General features: G+C 43.9%; 1 protein-coding gene across 12 annotated transcripts in view; it reads left to right on the top strand.

Moving 5' to 3' along the window:
* The window catches only part of LOC117349186 (cyclin-dependent kinase 11B), an 86209-nt gene that overhangs the window by 20998 nt on the left and 46851 nt on the right, over positions 1–18360 (top strand). For 11 of the 12 annotated variants that reach the window (XM_033922332.1, XM_033922335.1, XM_033922336.1 and 8 more), the window contains 4 exons: positions 1034–1161; positions 2879–3017; positions 6381–6508; positions 17831–17962. In XM_033922332.1, the coding sequence (XP_033778223.1) occupies positions 1034–1161; positions 2879–3017; positions 6381–6508; positions 17831–17962 (527 nt within the window). The remainder of the gene's footprint in view (positions 1–1033; positions 1162–2878; positions 3018–6380; positions 6509–17830; positions 17963–18360) is intronic. The other variant, XM_033922337.1, reaches the window with a different exon arrangement.

Consider the following 18360-nt stretch of genomic DNA (forward strand, 5'->3'; position numbering starts at 1 on the left):
TGAACTTATAGGATGGAAATTAAACTGACAGTGAAGAACTGTATGAAAAATACATATGGAATGCAGTTAGAGAGGGTAGGTTACAATCTATTGATGGTATTTGTTTAATTAGAAGGTGTTAAGGTGGGTAATTTGGGGGAAGGTTATCTGAAGGTAGGTGAATCTTCTGGAGGTAAAAGAGGAGGGGTTTAAGTAGAGTTTCCATGAGTTTACATACTATTGATGTGAGACTCACTGGTCTATAATTTGCAGCCTCTGCTCTGCAACCCTTTTTGTGCAGAGGAACGACGTTGGCTGTTTTCCAGTCCAGGGGGACTCTCCCCGTACTTAGGGAGAGATTGAAGAGCATGGCTAACGGTTCCACCAGAACATCGCACAGCTCTCTGAGCACTCTTGGGTGCAAATTGTCCGGTCCCATGGCTTTGTTCACCTTGAGTCTTGAAAGTTCTCTGTAAACATCAGCTGGTGTGAACTCAAAATTCAGAAATGGGTCTTCCTTGCTTTCTTTTGCTTCCAGCCGTGGCCCGTGCCCTGGTGCCTCGCAGGTAAAGACTGAGCAGAAGTAATCGTTCAATAGTTTGGCTTTTTCAGAATCTGTTTCCACATAATTCCCGTCTGGCGTTCTAAGGCGTACTATCCCGTCTGCGTTCTTTTTCCTGTCGCTAATGTACCTGAAGAAGGATTTGTCCCCTTTTTTAATGTTCTTCGCTAGAGTTTCTTCCATTCGAAGTTTGGCCTCCCTGACTGCTGTTTTGACCGCCGCAGACTGAACTGGTCTGGCAGGACTAAAGGAAAGGACAGTAGTAGATAAGAACAAAATTTTACTATATTAGGCCATAGAGAGGTTTTGTTTATTTATATAATCTTATATCCTGCCTATTAACAAATCTGAACTAACCAAATAGTTTACATAATCTAGTAGCATAGAACATAATATGAACATAAAAGCATAATTTAAACAAAACTGAAATAATATTCAACCTACCGCATAAAATTGAAACTATTCCACTGTTTGAATGTGTTTACATTACAGGGCAGAGGAAGATGACTCTCTAGCTATCAAACCCCCTCAGCAGACAACCCGAAAGGAAAAAGCACACCACAGGAAAGAAGAGAAGAGGAAAGAAAAACGCAGACATCGCAGTCATTCTGCTGAAGGAGGTATTACAAAATTTGACACCCCTTACTCATGCACCCCCTTCTAACAAATCCCATCATCTATTCTTGAAAGAAAACCTACTCATGAAAATTAAATTACATGGCAGAGTTAAAGACTGGATATGAACAGCGATTGATAGAGATGTAATCTGATTGTCTTCTTGGGGAATCCTTCCAGGTAGTTGATTAAATATACACAGTTAAATCTTTTGTTGCATATAGGAGGGTCCCATTTTACACTATTCACATTTTATCTACAAAAGCTGGTAAAAATATAAAATAAAAGGCAGTACCTTTTCTTGAGTTATAAAACAGAAACATTCCTCCTCCCACCTACTGACTGAGATGTTGTAAAATGCCTAAGTTATTCAAAGAGTATCAGATCCTGCCAGGACCTTCATTACTGGTGGAAGAATTGTTTTATTTTCAGCCACAAGACGGCATTTGTATGGTGACCATGTTCAAATCCTACACTAAAACAGGTAACATAAGCAGAATAAATGAAAGTAAATCAGACTGGGAAAATCTGATGCTAGGAACCAATGTATTATGAGGAAGGCAAAAGTGCTTGAGGTCATTTTGAAGGAAAAATGCTTCCCACATCTAAACTTAGAAATATGGAGACAGCAAGCCAATTCATTTACTGCTCATGTTACCAGAGTAATTCAGCAGTTTCTGTAATCCTAACCACATAATTTGAAAACTGTTAAAGCTGACTGCTTGATCAGTCATGTGATTAATACCAATATATACGAGGGTAAATCAAAAAGTAAAAGCAAAATACATTTAACAGCTTTAATAGAAGAAACTGAACATATCACTTTTCCACATAATCCCCATGCAAGATGATGTATTTGTTGTATCATTCAACTAGATTCTGCATTCCTACAGAGAAGAAGTTTTTCGACTGCTCTCAAAGCCAAGTGAGGACCGCTTCCTTTACTTCATCATGCTTTGTCTTTTGCTCTCCGGGTTGCAGTGATGCACCCATGTCTCGTCACCAGTGACATTCTTTCCAGAATACTCGGATCTTCTTCATACTGTCTCGGGAACCTCCACAAGCTGTTGCTTGTGCAGATCAGTGAGCTGCTTGGGAACCTATTTTGCGCAGACTTTCCTGTATCCCATGTCATCATGCATTATGGCAAATGCAGATCTATAGCTGATATCCAAATTTGCAGCCAGTTGAGAGAACCGTTATCCATCAGTCTTCTCTAATCATTAAATAAGCCCTGTCAGTGTGCTCATGTGTGCGCAGTGTTGAAGGGCAATCAGAACGACCTTCATCTTACGCCTGTTCTTCCCGCTGTAAACTACCCACTCATAAACCTTTCCTTGATTCATGGTGCTATGTCCATACTTAGTTAATATCCGATAGTGAATTTCCACAGGTTTAACTCCCTCTGCCCAAAGAAAGTGCACCACTTCACATTGTTCTTTGATGGTGCAATCTTGCAAAGGAGCGTCCATGTTTCTGACCTCGTGGCTGCCGCAAGACTAAAGTCCAAGCGCTGTACTGTGGGTGGACGAACTATCCAACAGGCAATGTACGAGTACATATGTTGCATTTTGCAAGCTCTGTTTCAGTTATCATGTAATTTAACAATTGCCTTTAATTTTTGATTCACCCTCATATATTTATAGATAGAGAGGCAGAAAAAAAAATTGTAATAAAGCTGAAAGTACTAGAAGATTAATGAGTACTATCTTACTGTTTTAGGGAAGCATACCAGAGTGAAAGAGAAGGAAAGAGAGCATGAGCGAAGGAAAAGACACAGAGAGGAGCAGGACAAAGCCCGCCGGGAGTGGGAGAGGCAGAAGCGACGAGAGCTGGCCAGAGAGCATTCTAGAAGAGAAAGGTAAGAGAGACTTATGCTAAAGAGACTGCCATACTACATAGTAGATGACGGCAGATAAAGACCCGAATGGTCCATCCAGTCTGCCCAACCTGATTCAATTTAAATTTTTTTTTTTTTTTTTTTTTTTCTTCTTAGCTATTTCTGGACGAGAATCCAAAGCTTTACCCGGTACTGTGCTTGGGTTCCAACTGCCGAAATCTCTGTTAAGACTTACTCCAGCCCATCTACACCCTCCCAGCCATTGAAGCCCTCCCCTGCCCATCCTCCTCCAAACGGCCATACATAGACGCAGACCGTACAAGTCTGCCCAGTAACTGGCCTAGTTCAATCTTTAATATTATTTTCTGATTCTAAATCTTCTGTGTTCATCCCACGATTCTTTGAACTCAGTCACAGTTTTACTCTCCACTAGAGAATGACACGGTGGCGGTTTACCCGCGGCTACTGCATTTTAGCCGCGGGTCACCCGCCGAAAACGGGGAAGAAAACTAGCAGTCGCTGCGGCGACGGGGACAAGGCCATTCACCGCCCGCGGGGCAGTGAATGGTCTTGTCCCCGCAGTGAGGCATGAAGGATCGCGCGGTCCCCGCAGCTCACACCCGCCTGCCCAATCGATTCTAGTGTTTAGCCAGCTCTCTCCCTTCTCCTCACCTTACTTTGTAGATTTTCTTTTTCGGTGACCCGCACGCTATCAGAGAGCCGCGCACCGCTGCTGCTCAGTTTCGATCTTCTGCTCTGACGCAACCGGAAACAGGAAGTTGCAGCAGAGCAGAAGACTGAACACTGAGCAGCCGCGCGTGCGCGGCTCTTTGGGAAAGCGTGCAGGTCGCCGAAAAAGAAAACCTATAAACTAAGGTGAGGAGAAGGGAGAGAGCTGGCTAAACACTAGGACTGATTGGGCAGGCAGGTAGTGGCTGCGGGGACCGTGCGATCGCTAGTGTTCCCGGCTCAAATTGGAAGGAGGGAGTGAAAGGGAAAAGGATTCTGGGCCAAGGGGATGAAGATGGAAAGAAAAACCCACAGCAGGAAAGAAAGGGAAGGACAGGCAGGTGAGCCAGATGCTAGAAGCAGAGGGGGGTGGGGAGAGGAAGAAAGAGGGAAAAAAGCTAGATGGGGTTGAAAAGAAGAGACACACTGGTATGGAAGAGGAAGATAGGGGAAATCTGGACACAGGAAGGTAACAGAAAGAGGGGAAATTATGTGCATGGGGCATAGGGACAGAGACATAAAGGGGACATGCCATGGGGATGGTATATTGACACAGGGGGGGGGGCAATGGCAGATACATAGGGGAGATATTAGAAATGGGGAAAATAGGAGCACAGAAGCGAGATGGTTTGTGGGGATGGGACAGGGACCGAGCTCGCAGGCTCCAGTGGCTTGCACAAATTACATTGTAACGTGCCATGAAAATAAGAGGGAGGAAGGTAGATAGATAGGCCACGCGAGAGGAGCTGAAGGGTGGTAGAAAGGAACAGATGGTAAAGGAGGGAGGGAAGGGTGGTGGTGGAAAGGAATAGGACAGACATTGAAGGAGGGTGGAGAGGAACAGACCCTGAAGGGAAATGTGGAAGACAGAATGGGAAGAAGACAGATGCCAGACTATGGGGGAGCGGAGGGAAGAAGATGGGTGCTAGACCAATTGGGGGGGGGGGAGTGAAGGGAGAGGCACAGTAACAGCAAATGGAAGACGCAGAGAGAAGACACACAGTGGATGGAAGGAATTGAATGAGAAGATGTGGAAAGCAGAAACCAGACAACAAAGGTAGAAAAAAAATTCTATTTATTTTTTGCTTTAGTTGTGTTGATAAAAATTTATAAACAAAGCCCTGCCAGCTGAACATCTCTTTCTCTAGTTCAGCAGCAGGAACTTTGATTTATAAGAAAGGAATAAGCTAAATATTACAGTACTAAGGCTTATATGGATGCAGCGGGGACGGTGACGGGGCGGTGAATGGGATGGCAGTGGCGGTGACGGGGCGGTGAAAGGGATGGCGGTGATGGGGCGGTGAAGGGAACGGCGGTGACGGGGCGGTGCAGAGGATGGTGGGCCGGTGACGGGGCGGTGACGGGGACAGATTTTTTCCCCGTGTCATTCTCTACTCTCCACCACCTCTCTCGGGAGCGCATTCCAGGCATCCACCACCCTCTCCGTAAAGTAGAATTTCCTAACATTGCCCCTGAATCTACCACCCCTCAACCTCAAATTATGTCCTCTGGTTTTACCATTTTCCTTTCTCTGGAAAAGATTTTGTTCTACGTTAATATCCTTTAAGTATTTGAACGTCTGAATCATATCTCCCCTGTCTCTCCTTTCCTCTAGTGTATACATATTCAGGGCTTCCAGTCTCTCCTCATACATCTTCTGGCGCAAGCCTCCTATCATTTTCGTCGCCCTCCTCTGGACCGCCTCAAGTCTTCTTGCGTCTTTCGCCAGATACGGTCTCCAAAACTGAACACAATACTCCAAGTGGGGCCTCACCAATGACCTGTACAGGGGCATCAACACCTTCTTCCTTCTACTGACTACGCCTCTCTTTATACAGCCCAGAATCCTTCTGGCAGCAGCCACTGCCTTGTCACACTGTTTTTTCGCCTTTAGATCTTCAGACACTATCACCCCAAGGTCCCTCTCCCCGTCCGTGCATATCAGCTTCTCTCCTCCCAGCATATACTGATTTAGCTGCCTCAAAATATGTAGCGTCTTCGTCACTGAATAAGCCGAAACAGGACCTGCCAATGTGATATGGACCAGACTTGCATCTGGTACCTGACTTTTACTAAAAGTGTCAGCCATGAGAGGTGAAGTGGGGAAGAAGAGTAAATTTTACTAAAATTTGGTTGGATGATCTCGTATAATGATTTTGTTTTTGGAATTTTAGAGTTTGTTTTGATCAGCATGGTTTGGCTTTAGTGAAAAGTATTTCCTTAATCAAGGGTTGTTGGGGGAGGTTAAATTTATGACTGTAATTAATTTGTGTGAGTCTTTATCCTGTAACTAGTTTCAAGCTTTTTTTATGAGGCCTGGAATAAAGTGAAAGAAACAGTGAAAGAAAAACAGTTAGCAATGATTAAAGTAAGTTTTAGAAAGACAGACAGTTCTCAAACTTTGCTGCTCTAAACAGTTTTCATTTGAAATTACCTTATTGTCTATCATTAAAATTTAGAATTGGATTGAATTCTTTGAATACTTTCCTTTCATAATATTTAGCAGTTTCTTGTGGAGACAAATGCAGAGCAACAGGCACAAGGAAGCGACTTAGTAGCACTGAAATTTGTGACACGGAAGAAAAGAGAATGTCTGCAGCCCTTTTTAATCTGACTTTCAATGCCACGTATCATGGAGCAGTTTGCTGTTTGCAGGGATCGGCTGGAACAATTAGAACGCAAACGAGAGCGGGAACGAAAGATGAGAGAACAGCAGAAAGAGCAGAAAGAACGAGAGAAGCGAGCTGAGGAGAGGCGGAAGGAGCGTGAGATCCGGCGAGAAGGTGAGGGCCTAAGTGTTGAATGGGTTCACTGTGGTATAGGGAATAATATCATTTCTGTGAAATATAGGTGTGCTTCAGCTTCAGGGCTTACTGATATTGCAGTCCAAACTGACAGAATTACAAACTACGGTAGTAATTTGATCAACAGTTTGTAGTTCAGTGAAACATCATTCCATGAAGCAGTATTTCTTTTTATTTCACATCTGAGGACAGGGATGAAGTCTGGTGATATTGAAAAACTTTACATTTTTCTCAGTATTAATCTAATATTTGTTGAATGTGTGTGTATGTGTGTAAAGAAATAAATATATATATATATCCTTTGAACTAAAACACTCAGCTATATCAGAAACACTTTATATAAAATATATTCTGTTATAATAGATGTCATTCTGGATGGATGCGTGTTCTCCCCATGCTGTGCAGAAGGAATCCACTCCAGCTTTTCAACACCTTTTTCTTCACTAGAGGGCTCTGCTGCCCCCTTCAGTTTCTCCTTCTTCATGCAAGCTGGAAGGAGTCTTTCTGATCTGCTTTTGTTTATTTGTTTTTTGTTTTTGTATTTTTTGGTGGCTTTTGGTGCGCCGAGTTCCTCAGATTGGGGGAAAACTCTGCTTGCATGGAGAAGAAGCAGATTGAGGTCTGCAGCTGACAGGTTAATCCCTCTATGGTACCTGTTGGCCACCCTGCAGAAACTGTTTTGGAGGTCATGCTCCGGTCCTCTAGATCGGTGGACCACCAGCCAGTGGTCTCTGCCATGGACTCTGGAATCCCATGCCAGTACAGGCTGGTGGCTCTGCCCACAGGCATTCTCAAGGATAGGCTTCTTAAGTATAGCTTTGTGGATAATTGTGACAACATATGCCAGCCTGTTCGACTGGAGAATTCACTGCAATGGAAGCCTGATCCACAGGCCTTAGTCGGCTTTCCAAAGGAAGTAGTCGATCAACAGATTGGAGCTTCAAGCCATTTGATAGGTATTGCAGAAGCTGTAGAAGAGTCTGGAGGGACAAGCAGTCCGAGTTTTCTCGGACAATGCTACTATGGTGGCATATGTCAATCACCAGGAAGGCACCAAGAGTGACTCTTTTGGTGGGCAGTTTCATATTCAGGCTCTTTCAGTGGTACATGTAGTGGGAGTGGACAATGCCCAGACCAATTTCCTCAGCAGACAGAATAGATGCTGTCTGTCGCTTCCTTCCAGTCCATTGTTCATCACTGGGGGTTGCCCAACATTCAATCTAATGGAGGCAGCAAGTAACAAGAAGGCAGTCTGCTTCTTTGGTCAAAGGTCGAGCCTGGAAGTGTAGGTCTCTGCACTCTGGTCCAGCCGTGGCCAAAGAATGAGCTCTTGTACTTGTTTCCTCTGTGTCCCATAATAGGGCAGATACTCCAAAGGATTGCAAACCATCCGGGGAAAGTCATTTTCATGGCGCCAGATTGACCATGGTATGCAGATCTAGTGCATCTTCAGAGGGGCACAGGTCGCAGACTGTGAGTACTGCTGGACCTTCTTTCTCAGGGTCCGTGGTCATAGAAGGTCCGAATTGCTTTATGGCATGGCTCTTGAGCACACGGTGTTGGCGCACAAAGGATACTTGATTGCTACTCTTTTCGGAACCAAAAAGCCTACAATGGTCTCTGCTTATGCTAAGACATGGGAAACATCTCAGCACTGGTGTGTTAAGAAGGTGGAATTGTTCTCAGCGCCGATCCTGATGGAGTTAGCTTTCCTAGTCCAAGCTGGCCTTGACAAGGTTCTTACAGTGGCATTCCTCAGAGTCCATGTGGTGGGACTCACTTGTTTTAGGGCTCGAGAGATTGGAGAAACTGGGGCTCTTTCCCTGGAGAAGAGGGGACTTCGAGGGGATATGATAGAGACTTACAAGATCATGAAGGGCATAGAGAAAGTGGAGAAGAACAGATTCTTCAAACTTTCGAAAACTACAAGAACAAGAGGGCATTCGGAAAAGTTGAAAGGGGACAGATTCAAAACAAATGCTAGGATGTTTTTCTTCACCCAACGTTTGGTGGACACCTGGAATGCGCTTCCAGAGGGCATGAGAGAACAGAGTACGGTATTGGGGGTTCAAGAAGGGAATGGACAGTTTTATGTTGGAAAAGGGGATAGAGGGGTATAGATAGAGAATTGCTACACAGGTCCTGGATCTGTTGGGCCGGCACATGAGTGAACTGCTGGGCACAATGGACCTTGGGTCTGACCCAGTGGAGGCACTGCTTATGTTCTTATGTGTGTCATCTGGACATATCCAGATTCCTAAAGGGGGCGCTAAGGCTCAGACCACAGGTAAATCACCCATTTCCATCATGGAACCTTAACGTGGTTTTGCAAGGCCTCAGTCAGTCTCAATGCAAGCCACTTAAGGAAGTGTTCTTAATGGATCTTACAGTCAAGATGGTTTTTCTTGTGGCCATTACGTTGGGAGAAGAGTCTTGGAACTAGAGGCACTTTTATGCAGGGAGCCCTTCCTCGAGAACACTGAGGCTGGATTTGTGTGTTCTATCCTTTTTGTCAAAGGTTCTTTCAGTCTTCCATGTCAATCAGAAAGTAAGATTACCGGTGTTCTAGTCCACAGGATCAAAGAAGGACTGGATTCTGAAAAGGTTGGATGTGAGGAGAGTCTTCCTATGATATCCTGAGGTTAATAATGAGTTCCGACTGTCTGCCTTTCTTTTGGTGCTCACCAGTCAGGCTCGACGCGGCATACCAGCGTCCAAGTCCATGATTTCCAGATGGATCCACAGGGCCATTTCATCAGCATATATGTGGCCTGTGGAAAACAGTCAACATTTGCCGTGGCTTCTTTGTGAACTGAAGCTTGGGCAGTTTCACCTGAGGAAATTTGTAGCGTGGTGCCCTGATCCACTCTTTGTAGGTTTTCTAAGTTTTACAGAGTGGATATGACAGCAAGGGATGGCTGCCTTTTAGTTCCCAGTGTTATGAACTGACACAGAAGTCCCACCCTAGCTTTCTGGGACTGCTTTTGTATGTCCCATCCGTCTAGAAGAACATGCCTATTGCACTGAAAAAGAGATTAGGTTCTTACCTTGCTTATATCTTTTCTAGTAGATAAGTGTGTTATTCTGGAGCCTCGCCCTGTCAGTTTGCTCCTGCACCTGTCTATTATCTCAATCAGGAAGTGTGAGTCGAAACTGAAATTTTGGATATCCGTCAGACCTTAAGGGTATGAAGAATAATCTATTGCTATAACACATTGGAGGAATGTGTGAGCTTCATATATGTTTCTGATTGGTATGATTAGTTCAATTTGTTTGATGGTTCAATTGCAATGTTTAACATGTTTGTTATATTTTCAGAACAAAACAGTGTTATAGTTCAGGGAGTTTCCCTGTACCCCTCCTTCGCATGTCTTTCTATATAGGGCTATTACCTGCTTCGGTACAAACTAAAGGGGGCAGCAGAGCCCTCTAGTGAAGAATGAAGTGTTGAAAAGCTAGTGTGGACTCCTGCACAGCTTGCAAACATGGGGAGAATATCCGTCCATCCAAAATGCACACCTATGTACTAGAAAAGATATTAGCAAGGTAAGAACCTAATTTCTGAAGGCTATTATATAACAGTGAGCTTATATTTAGGCATCACACCTTAGAATGCTAGCATGACAGGTAAAATAAGCTGCTATAATTTAGGCACAAGCACTCAAGCAACCATAGAGCTGGTGTAAATGCTTACACTTAAATTATCAAAATATGTGCATAAATAAGTGTTCTCTAATTTACACATATGACTGTACACTCTGCCCATGGCTATACCTACCTGTCAGACATGCCCTGTGTAAGATATGCTTATATTTACAGAATAGTGCTTGGATATTTTGGCATTTATGAGTGTATGTACTTCCATATGCACATACAGGGGTCTAATCATTCACATGCATGTTTGGCTCAGTATATCCAAGGAGGAGCTAAATTAAAATGAATAGTGTCAGTCACAAGAATTAAATGATGGAGGTTGTAATGCTTTTTATGGGCCAACATAATAATTTATCTAAACTGCTTTTTAAGATTAATGCAAACCTTCTTAGATTTATCAGATCTAGAAAGTGCTGCTTTCTCAAGGTCAGTAGGGCTACTGCTGACTCTAATGTTTTAGCTTTTACCTTGCACAGATAGGTGAAATCCCAGTACATGGAAAGGTTGTGAGGCACAGATAATTTATCTCTATACCACTCTATGCAAACTGATGTTAGAGTTCAGACATCTTACAGAAGATGCATATTCATATTAACAGAACCATCAAAGGCAGGGGCTCCCCAAACCAGTCTTGTTCACCACACAAGATTTTCAGGATATTCACAATTAATATGCTTGAGATTAATTTGCATATACTGAAGAGCTAGCTTCCTTTTTGTCCCGACAGATCAGTCAGCCAGCAGTTGGAGACACTGCAGAATTGTGAGCTCTTCCCTATATTAACTATTATGCAGTATTCTCTGCTTCCAGCAGGTAATAATGAGTATCTCCGGAAGCTTTTATTCTGATCTGGTATGGTACTCCTGAGCCTGGCTGGAGAGCTGATTAATCCACTAGAATCTCAGTGGACAGAGGGTATCCTGGCTCTGTTGGGGGTCTATCACACCTCCGGAGATACCAGGAGTTCAGACCCTCCACGTTCCTCAGCCCAGCTATCTGGAGGTTGAACAGATTCCCCAGCTTTCTCCCCAGAAAGAAATAAAAAGAGGTTTTAGTGAAACAGCAGTGATAAGAGGGGCTTCGAGGAGGAGGAAAAAGACTTGAAGCTTAGCTGCCAGAAGGAAGCTCCTGGGTATTTTTGCTCCCCCACACACTTTAAGTTGTGCTGAGAGGAGTATGCCAAGGCTGTGGTCCACCGCCTATTCTAGGTGAGAATCCTATGGCTCAGAGCAGCATGGACAGAGAGAGGCCCCCACAGTGGGTGAGTCAGATCTCTGTTTCAAAGGCAATATTATTTTGCCAGAGGGGCTGCATCTGTCATAGCCTGGAAAAGTTAGGTGGGCCAGACAGTGTAGTGGTATACTTAGGACTGCTGGTCACTGAGAAAGTGCAGCTGTGGAGTGAGGCTCTCTGAAAATCTGCCTGTATATTCTCAGACCTTGCTGTATGCATTGCTGACAGTGCAAGAAGATACCATTCCACTACCAGAAAAAAATAGTAGTTTCCGCTGTCATAGTCCAACTCTTTGTACTCCCCAACAATTGACTTTAAGTCACTGCTGTGGTACTGTCTGAAAACACCCTGACCAGTTTGCCAAGCACCAAGGTCCAGGAGACCACAGTTCTCCTGATGGTCCTCTGCTCCAAGCGATTGATTTACCACTGCACCTCCATCTTCATCCTGTTGTAGCTGCCCCGACAATGAGCTCCCCAGCCAAATAAACTCTCATCTATTGTGAGAACCACCCACTTGGGTGACTCCAAGATCATTCCCTTAGATTCTGCAGCCACAACTAATCACTTCAAGCTGGACAAAGCCTCTTTCCAAAGCAGGTGAATGTTGTAGCTCTGGTGTTGCAGAAACCACCAAGACAAAGGATGACTGCAGGGAGCTCATGGCTTGAGCCAGGGCACTAGGTCTATGGTCACTATCGCCAACCCTAGAACTTGTATATAGTACTAAGCTTGTGGAAACTTAGAAACATAGAAATAGACGGCAGATAAGGGCCACGGCCCATCAAGTCTGCCCACTCAAATGACCCTCCCTATCTATCTTTGCGGATAGATCCCACATGTCTGTCCCATCTGGCCTTAAAATCTGGCACGCTGCTGGCCTCAATAACCTGAAGTGGAAGACTATTCCAGCTATCAACCACCCTTTCGGTGAAGAAGAATTTCTTAGTGTCACCGTGCAGTTTCCCGCCCCTGATTTTCCACTGATGCCCTCTTGTTGCCGCGGGACCCTTGAAAAAGAAGATATCCTCTTCCACCTCGATGCAACCTGTGAGGTACTTGAATGTCTCGATCAGATCTCCCCTCTCTCTACGTTCCTCGAGTGAGTAGAGCTGCAACTTCCCTAACCGCTCTTCGTATGGGAGCTCCTTGAGTCTCGAGACCACCCTGGTGGCCATTCTCTGGGCCGATTCCAGTCTCAGCACATCTTTGTGGTAATGTGGCCTCCAAAATTGCACACAGTACTCCCAGGTGCGGTCTCACCATGGATCTATACAGTGGCATAATGACTTCAGGTTTACGACTTCTTGGTTTACGACTTCTTGGTTTACGACTTCTTGGTCCTCAACCCCCACACCTGCTCCTGAAGCTGTAGTTATCTTTTGCTTTGCAAGAACACTTCCCTAGGTGGGTATCAAAATGAGTCCCCAGATACTCTATGCCATTGGTACAACTCCCATATAAAATTTGTAAGTGGGCTTTCTTGCGATCCAAAATCATGAGGAACTCTCCTGCATGTACTGCTGAAATTATAGACTTCAAGATCTCCATCCTGAAATGAGATACTGGCACACCTGAATCACTGTCTTCAAGTCTACAAAGGGGCCAGAAGGAGCCTTCCTTCTTTGGCATGACAAAGAAAATGAACTAGTGACCTCTGCTGGAACAAGCACTACTGTGCTGAGGCCCAATAAGTTCTGAAGGGTTGACTGCACCACTGCCTGCTTGACCATTGCGTGACTTGGCAACATCATAATGGCATTGGCACATGGGTGAGAAGCCTCTAGCTTATACCCACTCTGGGCCATATCCAGGACCCACTGGTCAGAAGCCACATGGGTCCACTTTCCCAAAAAATTGGACAGCTGACCTTTTATCCACTTCATGGAGGAGTGGACTCCTAAGCAGTCATTGGGAGCCCTTTGAGCCCCCTTGCAGCCTTCTGCCATTGGGACACCTGGGAGAACATGTTTGAACTTGTCCTGCCCAGATGGCAATGTATCGCTTCTCTGAAACACAAATTTCCTGTAGAAGGCAAGGAGTTTTTAAACTTATCCTCTGGGAACCTGTGGGGTCTGGTCTCATTAAGGTTATTCACAATCTTACAAGTCTCAAATGAACAAAATCATAAAATCTTCTCCAGATTTTCTCCAAACAGCAGTTTACTCTGAAAGAAGAGGTTGGTAAACTGTGTATTTGAGACCATGTCAGCTGACCAGTTTCACAACCAGCCTTGCGAAAACAGCAATTGCCATGGACTTGGCAGAGAGCCTAATAATGTTGGATGAAATATCCTTCACATATGCCATCCCTAACTCTAGCCAGGCCGCATTCTTGTGGTCCTCTTCTTGCTCATACTCACCCATGGGCTGAATCCATCTAATGTAGGTCCTGGATGTTTAGGCAAAGGTCTATTTAAATATGTTTGTTTATTTTAGATTCAATAGACTGCCTTTCTTCAATAAGCCAAAGTGGTGTACAGTTCAAATAAAAGTGAATAGAATGCCATTATGTAGAAAAAAGAAGAAAAGAAATGTCATAAGAAGGGCAAATATCCATTTTATGGTCCTATATAAGAGCTGTACCATCTTCCAACAGGATTGTTGTCCTTTTAATAATAATAATAATAATAATAACTTTATTCTTATATACCGCCAACAATCTTGTGACTTCTAGGCGGTTTACAATGAAGAGAAACTGTACAGACACTGTGGAGATCAAAACATTCACCTTTTGAGAGCTTCAGCTTTTCTTTTTCCTCTGGAAATAAGAACTTCCCCATAGCTCTCTAAACCCATAAGCAAGCGTTTAATTTGCCTTAGTGGACTTTCAGATACCCTCAAGAATCGGATCCCCCCACAATTTCCAATTTCTAGGCACTGACTCCATGATACTTAAGGCCTCCTAGACTTGCAGAATCATACCTGGCAGTTTGTCTTTGCGAACAAGCACACCATTGCTGGGATAGAGTATAACAGTGCCATCCATTCTCACCATCTCTTCCTTTTCCAAGAGATCCATGACGGACAAAGACCTGCCCAAGGCACAAACATAGAAACATGATGGCAGATAAAGTCCAAATGGCCCATCTAGTCTGCTCATCAGCAGTAACCATTATCTCTTTCTCTCTCTCTGAGAGATCCCACGTACCTATCCCGGGCCCTCTTGAATTCAGACACAGTCTCTGTCTCCAGACCACTGATCCAAGTCCATGCCCCTAGAGGCCATTGAATGACTGTCCACATCCTCAGAATCTTGTCCTTTTAACCCCGAGATGAATTTCCACAAGCATAGGACGTCTGAAGATTTCCACAGCAAAATAAAGTCTTGTGGAACAATGGTACCATCTTAGGGGGGGAAGTATCCCGTGCCTTGCTATGCCTCTAGTGAGGTACTCTGCCACCCCTGCACCCTCATCTGCCAGGGAGTGCCCCCTGCTGTTGCTGCACCTCCACAGGGTCCAACAAGGCAATTTTGCCTTCCATATGCTGGGGCACTAGCCCTTGAACCACCCCAGCGAGCAATGACTGCCTACAATCTTCTGTACGTCTCAACAAGCTGGGACTGACCCTGACAGCCAGTGCACAGCTTAGCGAAGGAACTGTGCTGCCTCCCTCACCAAGAGCAGCATATCACTGACTCTGCTGGCAAATGTATGAGGCAGCATCTGGGTTCCCCCTTGTCAGCTTGACAGCACTGTCACCAGTATCCATAAGCCAGGGCTACATTGTCCCAACATGCAGAAACAAAATTTATGTGGCCTACTGTGTGAGGGTTAGTCAAAGCCAGTGAGTACCACTCTCCTGTAGGCAGAGGAAGCGTTTCAGTTTCTTGGCATTAGCATGCTAAAGTCTGGTGGATTTTTGAAAGCCATTGTATGGCGCAGGCAGTCTCTGTTTTGAGCCTTGGTAGCTCAGATTTTATGGGTTTTGCAGGAAGGCCTTAGGAAAGGTTTGGCCTTGACTTTATTGAAAGTCTAGGTAGTGATGTTAGCTTGTATAAAGGGCAGATTTGGATGGTCATCTTCTTAGGGCCCATCCAGATGTTCTACATTTCCTTAAAGGAGTGGCACACCTGAATTCCCCCTGTATGTGATATTGTGACAAAATGGAAGGGCAATCTAGTTTGCAGGCACTGGCAGTTTACTGTTAATTTTCATGAAGAATCTTACCTTGAAGATGGTCTTAATGGTCACCATTTGTTCAGCCAGAAGGATTTTGGAGTTACAAGCTTTGTCATGCAGAAACCCCTTCTTGTGGTTTACCAAAGCAGGGATGTTCATTTGAACAGTTCAGTGGAGTGGCTTAGTAGTTAGAGCAGCTACCTCAACAGCCTGTTTTGAGTTTGATTCCCACTGCAGCTCCTTGTGATTCTAGGCAAGACACTTAACACTTCATTTGCCTCAGGTATAAAATAAGTACCTGTCTAAAAAAATATGTAAACCACTTTAATTGTAACCACACAAAGGCAGTATATCAAGTCCCCTCCCCCTTTACCTTCCTTTCTTCTAAAGTGGTCTTGGCCTTTCATATCAGTCAAGTGGATTCCTTACTGTCCTTCCGTCATGAAGACTGAGAGAGGGAGCTTTGACGCTTGAAGAGTTTGGATGTCCACAAGGTGATTTGTAGTATTTGCAAGTGATTAATGAGTTTTGCAGAACAGATCGTCTTTGTATTTTTTTAGAGGGGCCAGGAAAAGCAAAGCAACTATTAAAGCATCTATAGCTTGTTGGATTAAGAAGACAATTGTCTCAGCATATGTACTCAAGGGTTGTGAGTCACCAAAGAATGTGTGGGTCAACTTGACCAGGGGGATAATGATGTCTTGTATACAATCGTAGTTGATTTTCACCGGTGCAGATTTGCAGGGCCACCACCTGGTCAACTTTGCATTGATTTGTGAAGCGTTAAAGATTGGATCTTTAGACCAGAGAGGACGCAACTTTTGGGACATGAGACCACTCTGCAAGAATGTCTTCATGCCATCCAGTTTGAAAAATGATTTGCTTCATACCACAAATTCTGGACTGGTCTGTTGGGGTGAAAAAAAAAAGGGAAAATGTTACCAGTTACCAAATTTTTCCCGAGTCCAACCAGACCAATCCAGATTCCCTCTTTGTGTTCTGGTAGTTGATATGAGGCTTCTCTTTTTCATCCCTTTCAAGTCTGAACTTCCTTAGGTAAGTTGCGAGTGGAAAGGGTGAAATCCTGGATTTGTTAGGTCCTTGGGAATAGGTAGTCTTATGAGAAGCCCAGGATTTTATGCCATCCATTTGAGAAGAGGGTTGCTCTGTGTCAGCTTTAATAGAGAGCTTGCTGAAAAGCTGTGGTTAATATAAGGTAGTGTTTGTCTCCATGCTGACTGGTGAATATGACCTACACCTTCTGGACTGGCCTGGTTGGACTTGAGGAAAGAAAATTATCTGGTAAGCCCAAATTTTCCCATACACAAATTCATCTTGAGCATATTAACTATGACTATCAACCTACATATGCTAGGTCTTCAAATTTATTCATGAATATTGATTGTCTATATCCTGAAAATCTAACTGACTGTGGGGTAACTAGGATAGCTTTGAAAAGCCCTGATCTAACATTAAATCAATCCATGGAGTTAACAACAGTTGTAAAATTCTATATATTCTATGCCATATACAGTGAAGTAAAATGGTATGTTGGTTGGGATTTACTAGTAATCAGCTGTTGGTGATTTTCCAGGTAGTGATTTAATGCTCTTTCTGTCTTAATTTCAGTGACCTTTTTTGTTTTATGGCACCTTTCTTTCCTGCATGGGTGTTCTTTGCTTTTAAAAGAAAAGAAACATGGGTCCAGAAAAACCTGGTGCCTTGTCCCCTCTCCTATGTGCCTCTACATGATTTATGCAGAGGGAATTTCTTCAGGTGGTCATTGAGCCTGTGATACAGGGAGAGTGGCCCCAGTCCACTGCAATAATTTCAGTCAGTGGTTCTGAAACTTTTCTTCCTTTAGAAACTGCCCAAAAAGTTGTGACAAATTACAAGGTCTGTTGTGAAATCAACTCACTGACATGTTACGGTGGTAGTAATTTTCACTGTCATGAACAGTGCAAATTTGTCATATTCTCAAGACAATATAGATGCAAAACTGGCAGCTTCCTTTTGTATCACAAAAGGTATCATCAACATACTGCTGCAGTCTTGGCCCTCTTGCATTTGACATGGTTTTCTTTTGGGTCTTCTCATCACTCATCTTGCTGCAGTTTCAGAACCACTGACGTAAGGTGCCATTGGGTCTAGCCTGATGTTGCAAACAGCATTTTGTTATGTGATTTTTTTTTTTTTTTAATTTTTTTTTTCCAATCACCTCTGCCTCACAATGTAACAAACGTGCCAGTTTAGCTTTCCGACCTGTAAACGTACAGTATACCTGCCTTCCAGGGCTCTCAGGACCTGCGCTTCATCTGCGCAGAAAGGCAGAAAGCTTGCAAGACTCAGAGGGTGAGAAAATGCAGTGCAGTACTGAGTTTCCCATTGCAGATGCAAGGATACTTGTAGAATTTAGCACGCAAAGTAAGTTTGCTGGATTTCTTTTTTTTTTTTTAATAATGTTATTGTAACAATATGGTAGCATTTTTGTACTGCACTGTAGATACAAACTGGAAACAGGCACTGTATATGCTGCACTCTGTTTATGATGCATCTCAGTATAATAGTGAATGGAAAACTGATTTCCCAAACAATTAATTCTGATATAATTAATGAGTTTTGCATTAATGCAGACACATCTTAACAGTTATTTCCAGGCTTCCTTTGTGAACAAAAGACACAAACTGTTAGCAGGTTTGGAGATGAAAGGGCTGCACCATAGTGCTTTAGCATTTTGCACCCTTTGTCTGCCAGGGCTTCTGGAGAAGGGAGTTGTGAAGGGAATCTAGTGGTTATTCCAAGCAACTTCATCATGATTAGTT

This window comes from Geotrypetes seraphini, chromosome 15 (assembly GCF_902459505.1).
Source record: "Geotrypetes seraphini chromosome 15, aGeoSer1.1, whole genome shotgun sequence".
Lineage (NCBI taxonomy): Eukaryota > Metazoa > Chordata > Amphibia > Gymnophiona > Dermophiidae > Geotrypetes > Geotrypetes seraphini.